This window comes from Leucopleurus acutus (assembly GCF_964270905.1).
Source record: "Leucopleurus acutus genome assembly, chromosome: 19".
In the NCBI taxonomy this organism is placed as follows: domain Eukaryota; kingdom Metazoa; phylum Chordata; class Mammalia; order Artiodactyla; family Delphinidae; genus Leucopleurus; species Leucopleurus acutus.
The window spans coordinates 55400720-55420634 of record NC_139161.1 but is presented as its reverse complement, the minus strand read 5'-3'; the positions used below and the strand labels follow the sequence as shown (position 1 = coordinate 55420634).

The 19915-nt window shown below is 37.5% G+C and overlaps 1 protein-coding gene across 4 annotated transcripts in view; it reads right to left on the bottom strand.

Annotated features, from left to right (window-relative positions):
* Nucleotides 1-19915, bottom strand: part of MAP2K4 (mitogen-activated protein kinase kinase 4) — a gene marked incomplete at its 5' end in the record, with an annotated part of 103832 nt that overhangs the window by 9708 nt on the left and 74209 nt on the right. For all 4 annotated transcript variants that reach the window (XM_082860202.1, XM_082860199.1, XM_082860200.1 and 1 more), the window contains 4 exons: nt 773-850; nt 8993-9120; nt 12013-12064; nt 14461-14580. In XM_082860202.1, coding sequence (XP_082716328.1) covers nt 773-850; nt 8993-9120; nt 12013-12064; nt 14461-14580 — 378 coding nt within the window. The remainder of the gene's footprint in view (nt 1-772; nt 851-8992; nt 9121-12012; nt 12065-14460; nt 14581-19915) is intronic.

Sequence of the window (19915 nt, the reverse complement as noted above, 5' to 3'; positions counted from 1 at the left end):
AGAAAAATGCCATTCAGCCCTGGTAAAACAGCAAGCACAAGAAAATAAATCTAAAACTTCAAAACAAATTTTGGTAATAAGGAAATCAGCAAATAAATCTGTTTTTAAAATAGAACCAAAATTTCAATACAGTCCACAGGTGAGACAGTTTATTTCATCATGCTTGTTAGTTACAAACTAAGTAGTCTTCTTACTATTCTCGCTCAGTGTTGTTCTAAGGTAGAACTTTCATTGAGAATTGTCACCGCGGTGGTTCTTGTCCTTCAACAATGGAATTACTTTCAGCATGTGTGACTTTTCTATTCGGTGAATAGAAGATTCCAAGTAGTATATAACTACCTTCATACATATAAGTATGTGCACCTAATACACACACTGTCCACAGTATTACTGGACATACGACTCCTGCTTGAGATGGGGACGCAGCTGCACTGCTGCACCGACCGCAGGTGAGCTGGCCTCCCTGTTCCTGCTCTGAGCGCAGTTCTGAGTCCTAGTATCCGTGGCCAAGAGATCCAGGGCCACTACATTAAAGAGCCCTAGGCACTTCACAAAACCACAAGGGAAATAATCAACTCTAGCTTGAGTTTTAAGATAAAAACTTGTTTTTCTACACTTGGGGGGCAGGGAGAAATAGGTATATAAAATCAAAGACTAGAAGAGACCGGATATGTTCTTATGAGTGGTGAAAGACTGGTTATGGTTAAATTTTCTTTTATCTCTAAATGTCTTATAACACGACAACGACAAGGTTGAGTGAACACGAACATACCAATGTGATCCCCAAACTCCAGACATCAGAGCGGACGTCATATCCTTGTCGTGACGCACTTGGGTCTATTCTTTCAGGCTAAAACACAAAGAGAAATCACAGTCATTCACTACACACACCCTCCAGGAGCAAGTAATGGAAGCAGGAGCTGGGTAGGCAGCCAGAACACCAGCACACTCCTAGAGGAATCCATGTCTAGGGCCAGACTGGGAGTAATAGGAAGCCAATATTATACTGAAAACGAACAGCAAGGAAAGACCCAACTCAACGGCTTCCTCCATAAAGGGAATAAAAGCCTAATTTTTCCCCCTAAGGACGCACAAGAGTTTACAAAACTGAAGCTGAGAACAGACAGAGGGAGAAAAGGGGAGGAAAAAGGAAAAACATAAAGAATTACAGGGCCAGATTAGTAGCAAGTAATGGTAAAAAGAAGACAAAAAAAAAGACTAAGTTTTAGAATCTTATCACTTTTTGCTTCAGTGAATAAGGACATACCACTGTATATTTGAGACACAAAAGCAAGTATGAGCTAACTTTATTATAATTGCTCCACTCACTCTTTATCATAAAGCTAAATATCTATACCTTTAAAGATATAGATTTACAGAACTTCCCTGGTGGTGCAGTAATTAAGAATCCATCTGCCAATGCAAGGCAAATGGGTTCAAGCCCTGGTCTGGGAAGATCCCACATGCCATGGAGCAACTAAGTCCGTGCGCCACAACTAGTGAGCCTGTGCTCTAGAGCCTATGAGCCACAACTACTGAAGCCCATGCGTCTAGAGCCCGTGCTCCGCAACAAGAGAAGCCACCACAGTAAGAAGCCCGCGCACTGCAACGAGGAGTAGCCCCCGCTCGCCACAACTAGAGAACGCCTGCGCGCAGCAACGAAGACCCAACGCAGCCAAAAATAAATAAATAAATTTTTTAAAAAAGATATAGATTTACATCTATATCTTTAAAGATATTTGTCAATTAGTCTAATTGTTAACCAAATTAAGGCATTGCCAGTATCATAATATATTATCCTATCATAAAAACAGCAAAAATCATTTTTAGTAATTTCTATGAAGGGAGCCTTTTTACATTTCCTTGAAATAAGGGACCATTATTTACATAGTGTGCCAGGGATGGAAAAGAAAAGAGAGAGAGGGTATCAGTAGCACAGAGCTGACAATGGATCCTTAGCTAAGACTGACAGTAACTGCTGTTGAAAGAAACGTCCAGAGAAGCATAATGGTCACTGTGTTATGTTCTCTGCCTGTCAGCAACAATTACTTTGGAGACCTATGCATTTTGTTTTGAATATGAGTACTGTGTTGCATAAATATTCATTGGAAGCTCTTCACTTTTACTTTTAGATATAAATATATTTATTTACCTGATAAGATACACATTACATAAAAATCCCAGATAGTCAACCAAGAGAGAAAATACTCCATCCAACAACAGCAGAATACACATTCTTCTCTAGCTCACATGGAACATTCACTAATATAAACCATGATCTGGGCCATAAAACACACTTTATGTTTAAAAAGTGAAATCATGCAAGGCATGTTCTTAGACCACAAAATAATTATATTAGAAATCAATAATAGAAAGATATCTAAAAAATCCCCAAATATTTGGAGATTAAACAACACACTTCTAAATAACACATGGATCACAAATGTATGGCTACCAAGGGGGTAAGGGGTGGGGTGGGGAGGAATTGGGAGAATGGGATCGACACATATACATTATTAATGCTATGTATAAAATAGACAACTGATGGGAACACACTATATAGCACAGGGAACTCTACCTAATGCACTGTGGTAACCTAAATGGGAGGGAAGCCCAAAAGGGAGGGGATATCTGTATGTGTATGGCTGATTCATTTTGCTGTGCAGTGCAGGCTAACACAACATTGTAAAGCAACCATACTCCAAGAAAAAATTAAAAACAGAACACACTTCTAAATAACACATGGATCACAGAAGAAGTCTCAAGAAAAAGTTTAAAAATATTCTGAACTATTAATAAAATGAAGTTACAAAATGAAGTAATCAATGAAATTATTTACTGAAATAATTTCAGTAAATTATTTCACAGTACTCATGTTCAATTTCAACGAAAGTGAAATCACCAAAATGAAATTACCCAAAGTTTGTGGGATGCAGTGAAAGTACTACTCAGAGGGAGACTTACGGCAGTAATTGCATGTATTAGAAGAGAAGACAGATTGCAAAGCAACAGCCTAACTTGACAGCTTTAAGGAAACAGAAAAAGAACAAACTAGACTCAAAGCAAGGAGAAGGAAGGGAGTAATAAAACGTAAAGCAGGGCTTCCCTGGTGGCGCAGTGGTTGAGAGTCCGCCTGCTGATGCAGGGGACGCGGGTTCGTGCCCCGGTCCAGGAGGATCCCACATGCTGCGGAGCGGCTGGGCCCGTGAGCCATGGCCGCTGAGCCTGCACGTCCAGAGCCTGTGCTCCGCAGCGGGAGAGGCCACAGCAGTGAGAGGCCCACATACCGCAAAAAAAAAAAAAAAAATGTAAAGCAGAAGTAAGTGAAACAGTGAACAAAAATCAATACAAAATGTCAAAAGCAGAAGTTGATTCTTTGGAAAGATTAGCAAAATTGGCAAACTTCTAGCTACACTGATCAAGAGAAAGAGAGGGAAGACTCAAATTATTAAAGTCAGAATGAAAGAGGGGATATTACTATTGATCTTACAGAAACAGATGAAATAGACATTCTTTGAAAATGAAAACCTACAAAAATAATGTAGAAATCTGAATAACCGCAAAACTTTTTAAATTTTTAAATGAATCTGTTATTAAAGACCTTTCCACAAAGTCCAGACCCAGGTAAGTTTACTGGTGAACTCTTTCAAACACGCAAGGAAGAAATAACACCAGTCTTACTCAAATTATTCTCAAAATACAGAAAAGGAGGGTATTCCTCTCAACCCATTTTATGAAGCCAGCATAGCCATTTATGAAAACCTGACCAAAACATTACAAGACAATTAATATCCCTCATAAATACAGACACAAAAATTGTTAAAATACGAGCAAATCTAATCTACCAACATATGAAGTGGTAATATATCATAATCAAGTGGGGTATATCACAGGAAGATATGGGCTTAATACTTGAAAATCAATGTAATGTACCATATTTATAGAATGATTTTAAAAGTCATACGATCATCTCAACAGATGTAGGATTAGAATCTGATAAAATTCAACAACTGTTAGCATACTGAGAAGGAAACCTCTTATTTCATAAAATGTATGTAAAATAACCTACAGCTAACATCATATTTAGTGGTGGAATACAGAACACGTCCTTCCTAATTAATACTGGGAACAAGGCACTGCTTCTATTCAGCATTATACTGGAGTTCCCAGCCAGTACAAAAAGGTAAGGGGGGAAAAGCACGGCTTTTACTCGCAAACATTTGGATTTCTACGACTGTTTAGTTAGAAAATCCCTACTAAAATTAATGGTGAAACCAGCAAGATCATAGGACACAATGTCAAAATGTGCAAACCAGCTCTATTTCTCTATAATAATAGCAAAATATTGGGAAAAAGTTAAAAATCCCATTTACAATATTAGCATCAAAAAACATGAATTCCTCAGGAATAAATTCAAAAGGTGCGCAAGAGATCCACGCTGAAAACTATAAAACATCACTGAGAGACAGCAAGAAGATCTAAATCAATGGAGAAACATAACAGGTACTAAAAGACTCAGCAACGTCAAGATACACACAGTGGAATGGACAAATAAATTGTGGTCTACTGATACAATGCACAACTTCTCCGCAATAAAAAGACTGAATGACTAGTACACATAACAGGTACTAAAAAACTCAGCAATGACAAGATACAGCGGAATGGATAAATAAATCGTGGTCTATTGATACAATAACAACTTCTCTGCAATAAAAAGACTGAACGACAAATACACACGGACAGCATCGATACATCTTCAAAAGAAAGCACACACAAACAAGCACAGACTGTAGGATGGCATTTCTAAAGAACTTGAGGAAAAGCAAACCTAACCGACAGTGAAAGAAAATAGGACCAATGATCCTATAAAATATGAGACATATTTTATATCTTGACTGATGTGGTGATTATATGACTAACTACATTTGTCAAAATTCAAATTGTATGCTTAAAATAGGCACCTATTATTTGTGGTTACAGCGCTAATGTCATTCTAAAACTGCTGTATGTTTATGTCACAAACAGCTATAATGTCTATCATGTGTGTGTTAGAAAAACTTATCCAACACCGGGAAATAAATCCAAAAAAGGATTCCGTTTCCTTTCAGTGTCACAGTGGAGCACCAGCAAGCCTGTCCAAGGACTGTGTAAGTGTACTTGTTTCATTAGGGCCCAGACACTTAAGTTACACAATAACCTGCAGATTTTTGTCAGGTAGGGATGCAAATGATTTCTGTCCAACAACCCCAAAAGTTATTATTTTATTGACCTGGAGATAATTAGCAAATTTATATTTTGATTAGCCATCTTGTTGCAATACTCCTTCTTTAGTGACTATAAATACAGAATTATGCAAATGTTCTTTGAGCCAGTTTCACTAACCTGTCTGTCCAGTTTTCTCATTAATGAGTTAAATATATTTTTGACACATGTTCGTTCTTTATTTGTACATGTAATATTTTTAATATTTTGAAAAGTATTCTTTGAGAGGAGTGGAGATGTAAGATCCATGAAACTAATTAAAGACGCTGTATCCTAAATCTAAGTCAGAAGTACGGATTTGAAAAACAAAAAGCTTTTTAAAATTAACTACAAGAGGAAAATATCAACTTAGAGAATAGGGTCTATAATATTAACAAAAACAGCAAAAAAGTAGTAGATAAAACAATTTTATATCCAAAACATATAATTTATAATAAATACACAACTCAAGTTACTTTGTATTAAAGTATACAAAATAAAAACCAAGGAATAAGGAGAAATTGACAATCTCAGTGTTTTCAAATTTTGAACTCCTCTATTTTTTTATATTAAAATGGCAAAAAAGTGCTGAACAGGGACCTCCCTGGTGGTGCAGTGGTTGAGAATCCACCTGCCTATGCGGGGGACGTAGGTTCGAGCCCTGGTCCAGGAAGATCCTACACGCCGCAGAGCAGCTAAGCCAGTGCATCACAACTACTGAGCCCACGCTCTAGAGCCCACAAGCCACAACTACCGAGCCCATGTGCTGCAACTACTGAAGCCCACATGCCTGGAACCCGTGCTCTGCAACAAGAGAAGCCACAGCGATGAGAGGCCCACGTACCACAACGAAGAGTAGCCCCCGCTGCTCACTGCAGCTAGAGAAAGCCCGCGCGCAGAAACTAAGACCCAACACAGCCCCCCACCAAAAAAATTTAAAAATAAACAGTTAAAAAAAAAGTGCTGAATTATAATATAGAACAGACCCTTTCCAATATTTCATTTTTTAATTGACCATTTATCGTGCTAAAAGAATAATTTTAATATGTCCCAAAAGGCAGAAACATACGGACTAAAATGCTTTGAAAGCAAGTAATAAGTAAAAAGATTAACATGAATCACTTTGTACCGGTTAGCTATTTGTGTAACAAAGCACCACAAAACTTAACAGCTGACACCAACAGACATTTATTATTTCAGGTTTCTGTGAGTCAGGCTTCAGGGAGCATTTTTGTTGGTGGTTATGACTCAGGGTCTCTCATGAGACTTCAACTGAGATGTCAGCCAGGGCTGTCGGCCTCACTGGGGCAGGAGGTCTCGTCACCAAGCTCACTCACACAGTACTGCAGGAAACCTCTGTTCCTCACCACATGAGTCTCTCTGTAAAGCTGCCTGAGTGTCTTCACAACATGGCAGCTGGCCTCCCCCAGAGTGAGCAATCCAAGAAAGAAACCAAGAAAGAAGCCACATGCCTCTTTATGACCAACTCTCAGAGGGATGCACTGTCATTTCTGCCACATGCTACTCATGAGAAGTGAGTGCCTAAGTTCAGTCCACACTCCAGGCTGTACTTAGCCACCGCCTTTTGAAGGGAGGTGTATTAAAGAGATTGGACAGATTTTAAAACTACCACATAATTGGTACTTAAAACACTGCAGTAAACAGCTCTTACACCCAACATTTAAAACAACTAAGAAAAGGAAAGTATGTATATGTATACACATGCACACGCACACCCACCCACGCATATGTGTGATGCTAAGGAAACAGTAAAATTTCACAGTTTTCAAAGAATTATGGGGACTTCCCTGACGGTCCAGTGGTTAAGACTTCACCTTCCAATGCAGTGGGGGTGCGGGTTCGATCCCTGGTCGGGGAGCTAAGATCCCACATGCCTCACAGCCAAACACCCAGAACATAAAACAGAAGCAATATTGTAACAAATTCAATAAAGACTTTAAAAATGGTCCACATAAAAAAAAATATCTTAGAACAAAAAAAGAATTATGTATCTTTCCCCAAAGACTCCTGGCCAAGATGGATTTCAACCTCAAAGGACAGAAAACTATACTATCACAACTGTTCTGAGCTCTGGGGAAAATTTTCTGAGCTCAAGGAGGCCAAAGTTATGTTTTTGATTACTAGGTGATCAATACTTTTTTACTGTATGAATAAAATAAGATGAAAATTTTCCCAATTCGATTTTTAAAACTTGCATAACCCATCTAAAACCTTTACAATGTACACTATAAACCAATCTCAAACATTTTTATGTAGCAATCATAAATATTAATATAGCACATGTAAAAATATATTAAACATATAAACTATGAACCATGTAGGGATTATTTCTGGAATGCCAGAATGGTTCAACCACAGGAAATATATGTTACTATGATGTGTCATATCAACAGCTGCACAGAAACATTTTATCATACACTGAACAAGGCCAAAAAGGCATTTAATAAAATTTAATAGCCATTTCTGATTCATTCTTATTCTCTCTCTCACACACACATTCTCACACACAGATATATACACATACACTTAGTAAACCAGAAAAAGACATTTGCTTTCAAGTCAAGCAACATAAGAATCCTACCATCAATACTGTCATTCAACATTGATACAGTTCTAGGCAAAGCAACAAAAATAAACATGAGAAAAGTAACAAAATATATGTGATTATAGGTAGGTCGATAGATATGAGAAAGATCAATAAATATGAGGAATGCTAAGGCAAAAATTACCTGCAGAATGGTACCTTGAGTGCCATCTGAAACCTATTCAAAAAAGAGGTAGGGACTTCCCTGGTGGCGCAGTGGTTAAGAATCTGCCTGCCAACGCAGTGGACACGGGTTCAAGCCCTGGTTCTGGGAAGATCCCACATGCCGAGGAGCAACTAAGCCCGTGCGCCACAACTACTGAAGTCCGCGCACCTAGAGTGCCTGCTCCTCAACAAGAGAAGCCACTGTAATGGTAAGCCCGCGCACCGCAACGAAGAGCAGCCCCCGCTTGCCGCAACTAGAGAAAGCCCATGAGCAGCAACGAAGACCCAACGCAGTCAAAAATAAATTAATTTTTTAAAAAAAGAGGTAGATCAGTATTTTGGCTGGTTACAAAATAAACATATCAGTATAAGTAGCTTTCCTATGCATCAGCAGGAATTATAACGCTCCACGTTGAGAAATAACTAATGCCTCTACCTTGCACGTGTCAGTGAGTTTCTCTTACCTCTGAACATGCTATGAGACATACTGAGTTCTATGAGGAATTCGGCTTCCTATTCTTCTCTAACCAGAAACAGCACCACTTACATTATCAATATGTCTACTACAATTGTAAACATACAATCAATTGTAACAGTGATTGTAAACATACAATCAATATGTCTACTACTTGACTGTAGTACCTCCTACAGTCAAGACAGCATATGGGGGTCTAGAGGTACAAAAGAGGCCTTCTGAGAACTAACTAGAATATAATGAAAAAACAGTAATCAGAAAAGACCATAAATGCTCAGTGCCAGGCAAGAGGAATACGGTAAGACAATGAAACAGGAGTTCACTGGGATGATTTCGCCAAGTTTCATAGAAGAGCTAGAAATGAGTTTGGTCTTCGTGGAAGAGGAGAATATTCTAGTATGGTGAAACTGCACGACCAAAGCAGATTCCTTAGTAGTACAGCACCAAAGGGCACAGGCTCTCTGTGCAATGAATGTCAAACAAGAAGGTTTGGCCTTTGCACTTACTGCCATGTATGGCCTGCATCCAGCATCTCTTGTCTTGGCAATGGAGTCCACAAGCTGTCCACTGATGCCAAAGTCGCAGAGTTTAATATTTCCACTTCTATCCAGAAGAATATTGGAAGGTTTGATATCTGCAAGACACAGATGTCACTCAACGTTCAAGTAATCAAACGAGCTATATTCTAAAGTATTTCAAGGAAAAATACTGAAAAAACCTTAGAAAACATAAGTGATCAAGTCCTTAAAATTCAGATAGCTAAGATGAAAAAAATTTTCTGAATGCTAAAAACTCATTATCAAAAAACTCCTCATATTAAATTTAGGCATTCTATAAAGTTTTGTTTTCATCAAGAGACATACTCATTTACTTGTTTCAAATTCATTACTTAACAGTCAAAACATGTAGGATGAATTTAATCTGTAAGAGTATACTAAGCTACTTTACAATACGTGTCAAAGATTATACAACTAAATGCAAAGTATACAAATTATAAACTCACAATTTAGTTAAAGGAGAGCTTTATCTAACTTAGGAAAGTATCCAATCCAGTACATCTAAAAGACCACAAGCTTCGGGATCAAAAAAGCAAAGGTTCAAGACCTGGGCCTGATATTCACAATGTGACCTGGGGCAAGTTCCTGAACTTTCACTTAGCAACCACAATTCCCTCATCTACAAAATATAAGTAATAATTCCTAACTTATAGGATTGTGGAAATGAAAACACCTATTACAGAAACTGAACATTGTTAGTACTCAGTAAATGTATCCACTTAATAATTATTTCTCCTTGAGAGATTTTTCTGATCTTAGATGGCTTCATTGAGTTTCTCCCAACCAACCTTCTTTAAGAGTCATCCTGGAGAAACTAGATTCATTTTTACCATTCTCAGAGTGTGTGTGCTTTCCCGCACACCTGAGAAAGCTGAATCCTTTCCATTTGGTTCTCCAGGTTTTACACAGTCTTGTCACATTGGCCCCTAGGTTATCACCTCCTCCTCACTCACCATCAACTCACTCACTGCCAGTGTGTGCAAATCAGCTAGCTGGACAATTCTTCCTGCCCTTGCTCACTAATTCTCTGTCCCTATCTCAATCCTTCGAGGCATTTAATTGTCCCTGTCATGGTTCCATGAATAAAAAGGACAGAAATAAATATAGGATACAAAAGTATCTGTCTGTAACTCAGAAGGGGACCTACAAAAAAATCCAGAAAAGAATGCTTACCATCACTGACACGGCTGACTGCCTATCAAACATCCACTCCTAAGCATGCCATCATCCTTTCTAATGGAACTTTCATTTTACTGAGATCCATCCTCCTCTGTGTACATCTATCCGCACCTCCAAACACGGGGTCCTGATTGGTCTAAGCTTATCAGGGTAGCCTCATGCTCCTTGCCAGGGACTAGTTTAGGTAAGGGCATGAAGGAGACAAGAGAAAATGTGAGAGACAAGTAAGTAAGAGCTCCCTGCTGCTAAGACAGCCACACAAGAAGAGACAGCTTCTTCTTCAAGAGGCTGTTATGCTAGGTGTGACACAGGACCTGCTTTAGTTGTTACTACCCTGAGGATGGAGCCAACATATTAAGGAGAGCAGAGCCAGAAGAAGGGAGCCTGAGCCCTAATCACATGGTGTTGGAGCCACCCTATCTTTGGACTTACTACAACAGATAATGAGTTTCCTTGAAGTTTAAGCCAGTTAACAGGATTTTCTCTTACTTGTAATCAAAAGCACTCTAATTACAGCAAAAAAAAAAAAAGCTACCTGATCCTAGCTGGTAAAAAAGACTGCTATAAATTCATCATTTTACTTAGTCACAGGAAAACCAAAGTTATTTTTGAAGCCTTTCCCTTTTATTTAACCTTGGGCAGTGTCTTAGTGCTTTACTGTGATTGGTGAGAATCCCTAAGGTAACTGTCAGATGCCCTAAGGTAATACTCCCATAATTACCAAATATAGACAAAAAAAGGGAGGGAAAAAATTCAAAACAAGAACAAGATGAAGTACAAGAGGAACAAAATAATTTTGTTTAGGGACCTAATCCTACATGATTTTAGGACAAAAGAGAAAATAAGAAGGCTAGCCAAAATTATCTTTAACAAGCATTAAGCCAGGCAAAATTAAATGAAATATTCTGATGTTCGAGGTTAACTAATTGCAGTCGTTCAGGGTCAACCTCAAATAAAAATTACTTAAATCAATGCCCTAATTACTAATCTTTTTAATCACAACCTTAGAGCCCTTTAACCTTAGAATTCAAGGTTTTTCGCATCTCTGAATACGACTGTTTCCTTCCTTCCTGTGTTGTCAGGCTGAATCACACACTGCCATGTATCACCTTGGGTTTGTCCACTACAGATTTACTGAGGGTACAGAACTGTGCCTCTTCAAAGCCACTGCCTCACTACCCTGAGTCTGGCATAGTAATAAGACAGAGCAACTACTTAAACTATTTGCTGAATTAAATTCAGGAATCCCACTGTCTCCCAAAAGACAGACACCAAATGTTTGAATTTGGACCTGTGTCTAAATAAGGCCAAGATCACTGTTTTCACAAATACAAATGCTTTAGAGGAATTTCAATGTAAAATACTAATTAAAGAATCTTTCTCAATTTACAAAAATATCCTCCCAAGTAAAGAAGAAACACTTGATAGGGACAGTAGCGTGCCTTTAAAATGATCGAGGGTGCTATCCTGCAGATCCTTCTTTGACGGTCCACAGGTTCACCTTCCTGCCTTATTTGTATAGACAGAGAAACATTAATTATCTATCAGGCAAATGAATAATTATTTTTCAACTAAGCCCCAACATTCTAATAAGTTAGACTGAAATTTATAGAATCCCAAAGGGAAAAAAATCCTAAATTAATAATAAAGTTTTAGGGTACATATAGTATGTTTTGCTAAAAATACAAGTATTTTAGTAAAAGTTATACAATACACTGTAACTTTTAATTTTTTTTCCTATTAAGGAAAAATGTTAATTTCTAGTCTAAAACAAAACAATTCATACCCACCTCTGTGAATGATTTTCAAGTTTTCTTTTAAGTGGTTTAGTGCTTTCACAGTCTAGGGAGGAAAAAGCAGAGACGGATGGGATAAACAATCAATTTCCTTCTAATCAAACAGCACAATAGCTTACCGTAAAGTAACAGCTCGGGTAGCTCTTTGCATTCTTTTGGGCTTAATATTTCAATATTCTGTCCATTTTTTATGTTAGCTGAAGATGCTAAATTATGATTTTAGATATGAAATCATAGTTGCCTTTACACGCCCTTCCCTGACAGCTAAAAAAACAAACAGGTAACTTACAATTTTTTAAATAAGTCATTAAAAAGTTATATAATCTTTCTCATACCATCGAACTTTTTAGGAACAGATATATTTAGTACAAAAAGGTCCAACAGTCTGGTTCCATTATCAACCCTAAGTTAATAAGTTTTTCCAAATTCTCAGTTTCTCACAATCATTCACCCTCACTGGGTGTGGAGCCTGCAAAGTAATTTTTGCAGAGCCAGAATTTATCCTGTTGTTTGATCACTGCTCATGATCAGGAAATCAAAGATTTCTCCAGGAATAGAGGAAACAGAGACTTGAATTAACATTTCTACAACCTCAAACTAAAAGAGAAGTGAAGCACAGGCCTCCAATTAGAAAGGTCAAGTCTCCGCTGCCATCAAGCTGCTGGGTGCAGAACACAAACTCGCAATGCTTCAAACAGCCAGGCTTGTTCATGGGGTTATTAATTAGCAAGAAGAGATTTAACACAAAGTAATTTTAAATGTTACGCTTAACATAAAGGATGATCATCAAGTCTAGAAACACAGGCAAATATATAATAAATGATTTATTAGTATACATTACATATATTGCAATTTAGGATAAAATAATTTTATCTATGTTTTCCAACTTCATGATCATCCTGTCATGCAGTGGTTAACAGCTGGATTCTAGGATCCGACTGCCTGGGCTTAAATCATTTACACTTACAAATGTATGAATTTCAAAGCAAATTAATTACTTAATCTCTCCATGCTTTAGATTTGTCATCTGTAAATAAAAAGGGGGTTACACTATTTACCATTGAGAGTTGCTATGAACATAAAATGTCATGAGATCTTGGCCTGACACAAATAAACACTCAGTAACCATGGGCTATTATCATTATTCTACTATTGTTCCATTATAATTATTATGAATAGTAAAAAGTTCCAAGATAAAGCTAGGTTTGGTATACTGAAGAGAGATGACTAAAGTGATCAACATAAAATTTCATACACCTGTCTGAATAATGAAGAAGTTTCTAGTAAAACTTGTTTATACTAGACAGCTTCTTTATAAAATTATATGAAAGGGTATATATCTTAACAGCTCATAAAACATTTAAATTAAGCATTAATTCAGGTAAATAATTTAAAATATTAACATGAGACCTATTAATCTTAAGATTATGACTAGAGTTTAACCTGACTTTTTAAATCCCAGTTATATACACATATCTCTTACCACTAAAATACAGTTCAGAAACTGTCTACTTATTTTAACATTGACCCTTAATGATTAAACAGGATAAACTGACAATTACCAGGCAGACTATACTGGATGTGGAGGATGCAGGAAGAAAGAGGAAATTCATGCAACCAGAATATCTATCTTACAACTTCCTATAAAATTTAGTTTACACATCCACTAACCCAGGTCATGTCATTAGTTCAGATTCTCAGGGGTTTCTAAGAAACTTACTAACTTTATCAAAAAAATTTGTTTTTCTTTCTGTGAAAAAACTGTGAATGACCTCTGTTAGCTAAAAGAACAAGAAAGAAAATGATCATTAATTCATTTTCAAAACTATAAACACGTAAGCAAAACAGTGCCTCTTTTCTTTTTTGGTACTATGCTAAAAGTGATTTGACCAAATTAGTAGTAATGCTGGTTACTGAAATTGCTAGTCAACAATTTAAGTAGTTTAGACAGAATAGCCCAAATCTTAAACCACAGGAAATATACTTAGTCTAAAGAGTTTCAGTTAAGGGATTTCAAGGAGACTGCTGCAATTCTAATTTAAGCGGAACTGTGATAATATAACCTATTTAAATACAGTTAAAGTAACAAGGGGAAGAGGAACAGAAAATTGCTTTTTCTAGCCTTATTTACAGCACAGTCTATTATGGTTCACTCTGATTTTAATGGAAAGAATACTGTAGTATTTATTATTGAAATGTATGATTTCAATACATACTTTTCAATAATGGAAAGTGTCAATGTAGTATTTTGAAAATTGTTCTTACTACTTGTTGTATTAATTACCCTACAGAAGTGATTTTTGTCTCTTTTCCTATTATAATGATTTTCTAGGAAGGTCAGTAACATTCTGTGAAGGGCATTCAGATGTGTGCATTCAAAACTCCAGTAGCATCTTTATGTAAGTATGTATACAAGGAACAATTTGAAAACCAAGTACTTACTGCTAAAGTGATTTTGCCTAAAATTTCTTCTGGAATAACATCATCTAATACACTATATACATATTTGTAAAACTTATCAAACGAGGTAGACATGAGTTCCATACAGATCCAACAGTCACCCTATAAAAAAACAAATATCGGTTATTCTTATACATCTTAACATTAAGTACCACCCTTCCTTTACTTAAAATAGAAATACAATGAGAGAAGAAGCAATCTTCTTCTTTTTTTTTTTTTTAATTTTTGTTCCTTATTAAAGTGCTGGACAGAATATTCTCATGTTCAAACACAAACTTAGTTGCCCAATTTTCCCCACTCTTAATTTTAAGAATGGGCATAGTCCTACATAGAAAACCTTTGGACTTTTATAAAAATTTTCAAACTCTGCCATGATTAAATAGAAAAACAGAAAATATGTGGGAAACTGTTCATTCTCACTAACAAAGGAAATAGACTACAGGAATCTTGAGAAACTATATAAACTTCTTAAATTAGTAAAAAAGAAAAAAAAATACATAAAGCAAGCCCAATGCCTAAAGTCCTTGCTTAAATGCCACCTTCTCAGTGGCCGACATTGAAAATGCCCAATTCAAAATGCAAGTCATCCCCCTCTCAGCATCCCCTTAACAGCTCTACTCTGTAGAGCCTTTATCATCTTCTAATATAAAATATAATCTACTTATTTATTATGGTTTTCATTGATCTTCCCTATTATAACATATAGTCCACCACGACAGGGGCTCAATAAACATTCCTTAAATGAACAAATGCTGGCTATAATCAAATCAAATCATTCAAAAACTATTGGCAGCACTGTAGAGTGTTTTAAACCAGTTTGAAGGCAATCTGACAACAAAACAAGAGAAATAAAAGTGCCTATACCCTTTGATAGTCATCCCATGACTGGGAACCTAACTTAAACAAATAGCTCGTAAATTACAAAAAGAAAAAACAAAAACAAACTAAAAACCTCAACTATCTCACAAGATGAAATGGTACATTATTAAAAGGATTACCTAAAATTAAATTATTTTGAAAACTATACAGTTCATGAGGTATGCATGAGAAAACACAGGCTATAAGCAGATTCCATGTTTATAATGCTGTAAAAGTATGTGCACATATAAACAAGGAATACGAAGTACCTTGGGAGAGTGGAAAGAGCTATAGGGATCATGACAAGAATTATCTTTAAAAAATTTTGCATATGGTTTCTAATTTATGGATCCAGCTATATCCTTAGAGATTTTCTACCACTAACCTCCTTCCCCTAACGTCTGACTTGGATTGATCATACGAGAGATCTATGCCCAGTGAAGTAAAATGGCTTGCTCAGAACAGCACTGCTAATTAGCGATAGAGCCATGAACAGAATCCACTTTACATAACTCCTCTCTCCTATCAACACCTCCAATGCAAGGACATTTAACTTATATGTAGAGACAGCACATGCTGTGATGACTGCTGAGATGAATAATCCCACTCTTAAAGTAGAACCAGCTGCTGCAACGTCCATGTAGCTCCATGGCTTCACAGAATGCTGATTTGTAAAGCATATCTGACAAAGTGAACTTTCACTTATAGTTATCCCAATCTTTCTTCTTAGGTCTCTTTTTCTGGGTGCTCTTGCAGAATAACCTTCATAAACGACTAACACTATTAACCCAAAACACACACTTGAATTTATTTCAATCTAAAGATACCATCTCAATAGATTTACCAGAATTTTTTAATTAGAGAAAAGGATAGCACATTTAACTCACCTACTTAGAAAAACAGCGAGGAAGGAACTTAACTTCAGTAATATAGCAAAGTGGGACAATCACTGATTAGAGTGTGAAGGCCTGACTTACTCATCCAGGCTCTCCCACTCTCCACTTATATAAGCTTGGGCCCCGTTAACTCCTAACGATGAAATGGGATTGCCCCACAATCTTCAATGGAATATGATAAAGATCAAACGAGTTAACATATGTAAAGCACAAAGTAAAGCGCCTGGCAGCTGCTAAAAACTAGAGTTAAGAAAATGAGGGGAGAAGGGGAAAGGGTGGAAAAATAGGAAAGCAACCGAAAGAGAAGGAAAGACAAGGGAACAAGGGAAATAAAGGTGAGAAGTAAACTGAGGTGAGAAGGGCAGATACAAAGGAGCAATTAGCTCCAGGGCGGGAAATCTTTGTAGTTTCTCAGGCACATAACCTAATGTAAATGTATTTCTTCTAGCAGTTCCTTTTGGCCATAACTGAGAATAGACAACAGCAATAAGCTGCGTTAAAAAAAAAAAAAAAAGGAATGGTTTGAGCTGCCTCAAAAGCAGTGACAGCAACATTACTTTCACATTCAAGCAAAAGACAGGACAACCACACAACTGAAATACAAAAATAAAAATTACTGAATATGGATTTACTGAAAAGGAAGGTGGAGGATAATGAAACTGAACTACTAAGATCAAGATAAGGGTTTCAGAGACAACATCCAGATAAAACCAATAACATAACTTTTATACCAACAGGAACAACTTAGAAAATAAAATGTTTAAAAAGGCACCACTGGGCTTCCCTGGTGGCGCAGTGGTCGAGAGTCCGCCTGCCGATGCAGGGGACACGGGTTCGTGCCCCGGTCCGGGAAGATCCCACATGCCGTGGAGCAGCTGGGCCCGTGAGCCATGGCTGCTGAGCCTGCGCGTCCGGAGCCTGTGCTCCACAACGGGAGAGGCCACAGCAGTGAGAGGAGGCCTGCGAACCCAAAAAAAAAAAAAAAAAAAAAAAAAAAGACACCACTCACAGTAGAAAGAAAAAAGCACCTAGGAATAATACATCTAACAAATTAGCCTAGCCAGACTAATCAGGAAAAAATAGAGAAGATATAAATTACATCAGGAATGAGAGAGAGAGGGAGGTAACATCACTGTATATTATGTATATTATGTATACTATGTATATAATGTACACTGTATATTATGTATATTATGATGATAATATTGGGCTATTATGAATAACTTTATACCAATTAATTTAGATAAAAGGCACAAATTTCTGAAAATAAAATCAAACTACCAAGTATCACTCAGGGAGAAACAGATAACCTGAAGAGAACTCTTTGAAAGAAACTGAACTGCAAAATAATTGTGCTGAGTAAAAGACGACAAAAAAAAAAAGGAGGAGATACATGCTGTATGATTCCATTTACATAAAATTCTAGAAAATGCAAACTCATCTTCAGTGGCAGAAAGCAGCTCTGCAGTTGCCTGAGGATGGCGACAGCAGAGAGGAAGTGTGTATAACCTACGGGACTCAAGGAAACTCGTGAGAGGTGGGTATGTTCATGACCTTGATTATGGTGACAAGCCCACATGTGTGTACATTTGTTCCAACATATCAAATTGTATATTGTAAATATGTGCAGTTGATTTCCAATTTTACCTCCATAAAGCTGTACTTAAAACCTGCCGGGGCGGGGAATGAAGGGGAAAGGACAACATGAGCAGAAGTAGGGGTAGAAAGGGAGGAGGTGACTAAATTTGGCTAATATCACTGCCTTTTTTTTTTGTTTTTTTTTTTTTTGCGGTACGCGGGCCCTCTCACTGTTGTGGCCTCTCCTGTTGCGGAGCACAGGCTCCGGACGCGCAGGCTCAGCGGCCATGGCTCACGGGCCCGGCCGCTCTGCAGCATGTGGGATCTTCCCGGACCGGGGCACGAACCCATGTCCCCTGCATCGGCAGGCGGACCCTCAACCACTCCGCCATCAGGGAAGCCCTATCACTGCCTTTTACATAACCTGATGAACTCCTATAGTCACAGATTACTCAGAACAGTATTTCCTACACTGGAGTTTCCCCAACCTCAAAAGATATCTTAAATAAGGGATTCCTTGCTATTAAATTCTGAAAATATATATATTAAAAGACATTTTAAAAGTGCTTCTAAGTCTCAGTATTGATAACATAAATAGTAGGTCTGGCCTTTATGTAAGCTACAGGCTAAAAGTCACTTTCATTATTCAATACTGTCAAGCTCTTTTTTCCCTGTCTACCAATTCTGAAAATGAATTTAGAAACCTGTGCAATTAGATGTCTTAATAAATTATCTAAATAAAATCCAAGTTGTATTTTCGACTTCTTATCCTCATTTAGTTTCATCCTAGAAAGAAGTATACACATGGCTGGAGACAACAGCAATAAATGAGTTACCAACTTCAGTATTAAATGTTATTTATTCACTGCTCCAAATAAAGTTATGGAACTTTCAGAGGCTCAATATTACCCAATGGCAAGATTAACCTCTACACTGTTGCTGCCAAGAAGAAGAAAAATAACATCTCATGGCTCCGTGATTGTTGGTTGACTGAATCAGACCAAGAGCTGATGTCCTGTGGTCATATAAATTATGTGAAATTAAATACTCTGGAGGCTTTTCACAGGGATGGGAGTTACAAGCATTTGTCTCTCTCACAACAAGTCCTGAATGCGCTCATTCATGTCCAGTCTTTTCCTTTCATAAACCCAGAATTCTGTGTCTATTATCAAAACTGAAGGTGGGGCTTCCCTGGTGGCGCAGCGGTTGAAAGTCCGCCTGCCGATGTGGGGGATGCAGGTTTGTGCCGCGGTCTGGGAAGATCCCACATGCCGCGGAGCGGCTAGGCCCGTGAGCCATGGCCGCTGAGTCTGCGCGTCCGGGGCCTGTGCTCCGCAACGGGAGAGGCCACAACAGTGAGAGGCCCGCGTACCGCAAAAACAAAACAAAACAGAAAAAAACAAAAAAAAACCCTGAAGGTCATGTCAACAAAAAAGGATCCTTTTCTTTTAAGTGACCTAGCTTAAAAATCTTTCTCCAAACCATTATTGAATAAATGTTTATTATTTTTAACCATTGTAACTTCAGGAAAGTTACAACTTTGACTATGCACTCTTCAAGGTGAACTTTCTGCTTCTAAAACTGCATTATTCAGAAAGTACCTATTACTTCCTGCATTCTAAGATCTAAGGGTGGCTTCATGTTCAGCCTAACTAGGCATTTTGTGACTTAACACAACTTACCTGTATAGCTCCTGACCCTTCATCTTATTATACTCAAAAACTGCAATGTTTAAAAAGTAGATTATTTCTTAAATGAAGCTCAAGTTCTTTATCCCTGGACCACTTGTGGTATAACAGAAAGAACAGTGAGATTTTTGTCTCTGAAGTCCTGTCCGTGACACTTCTTGGCTGTGTGACTTTCGTCAAATTAGTACTCATATCTCAGTTTCCTCCCTGGGAAGAGGGGATAATACCACCAACCTGCCCGAGACTGTTGTGAAAGTAATAAATGTGGAATCTATAGAGCATTCAATAGATGTTAGTGCTTCTAGATGCATATCTCAATTCCAGTCAACCTTCCTGAGATATGAAACTGAATTTTACCCAGCTATTCATAAGGAATCATAATGATCCTGTTCAGATACTATTCCAAGCTTTTTGTTT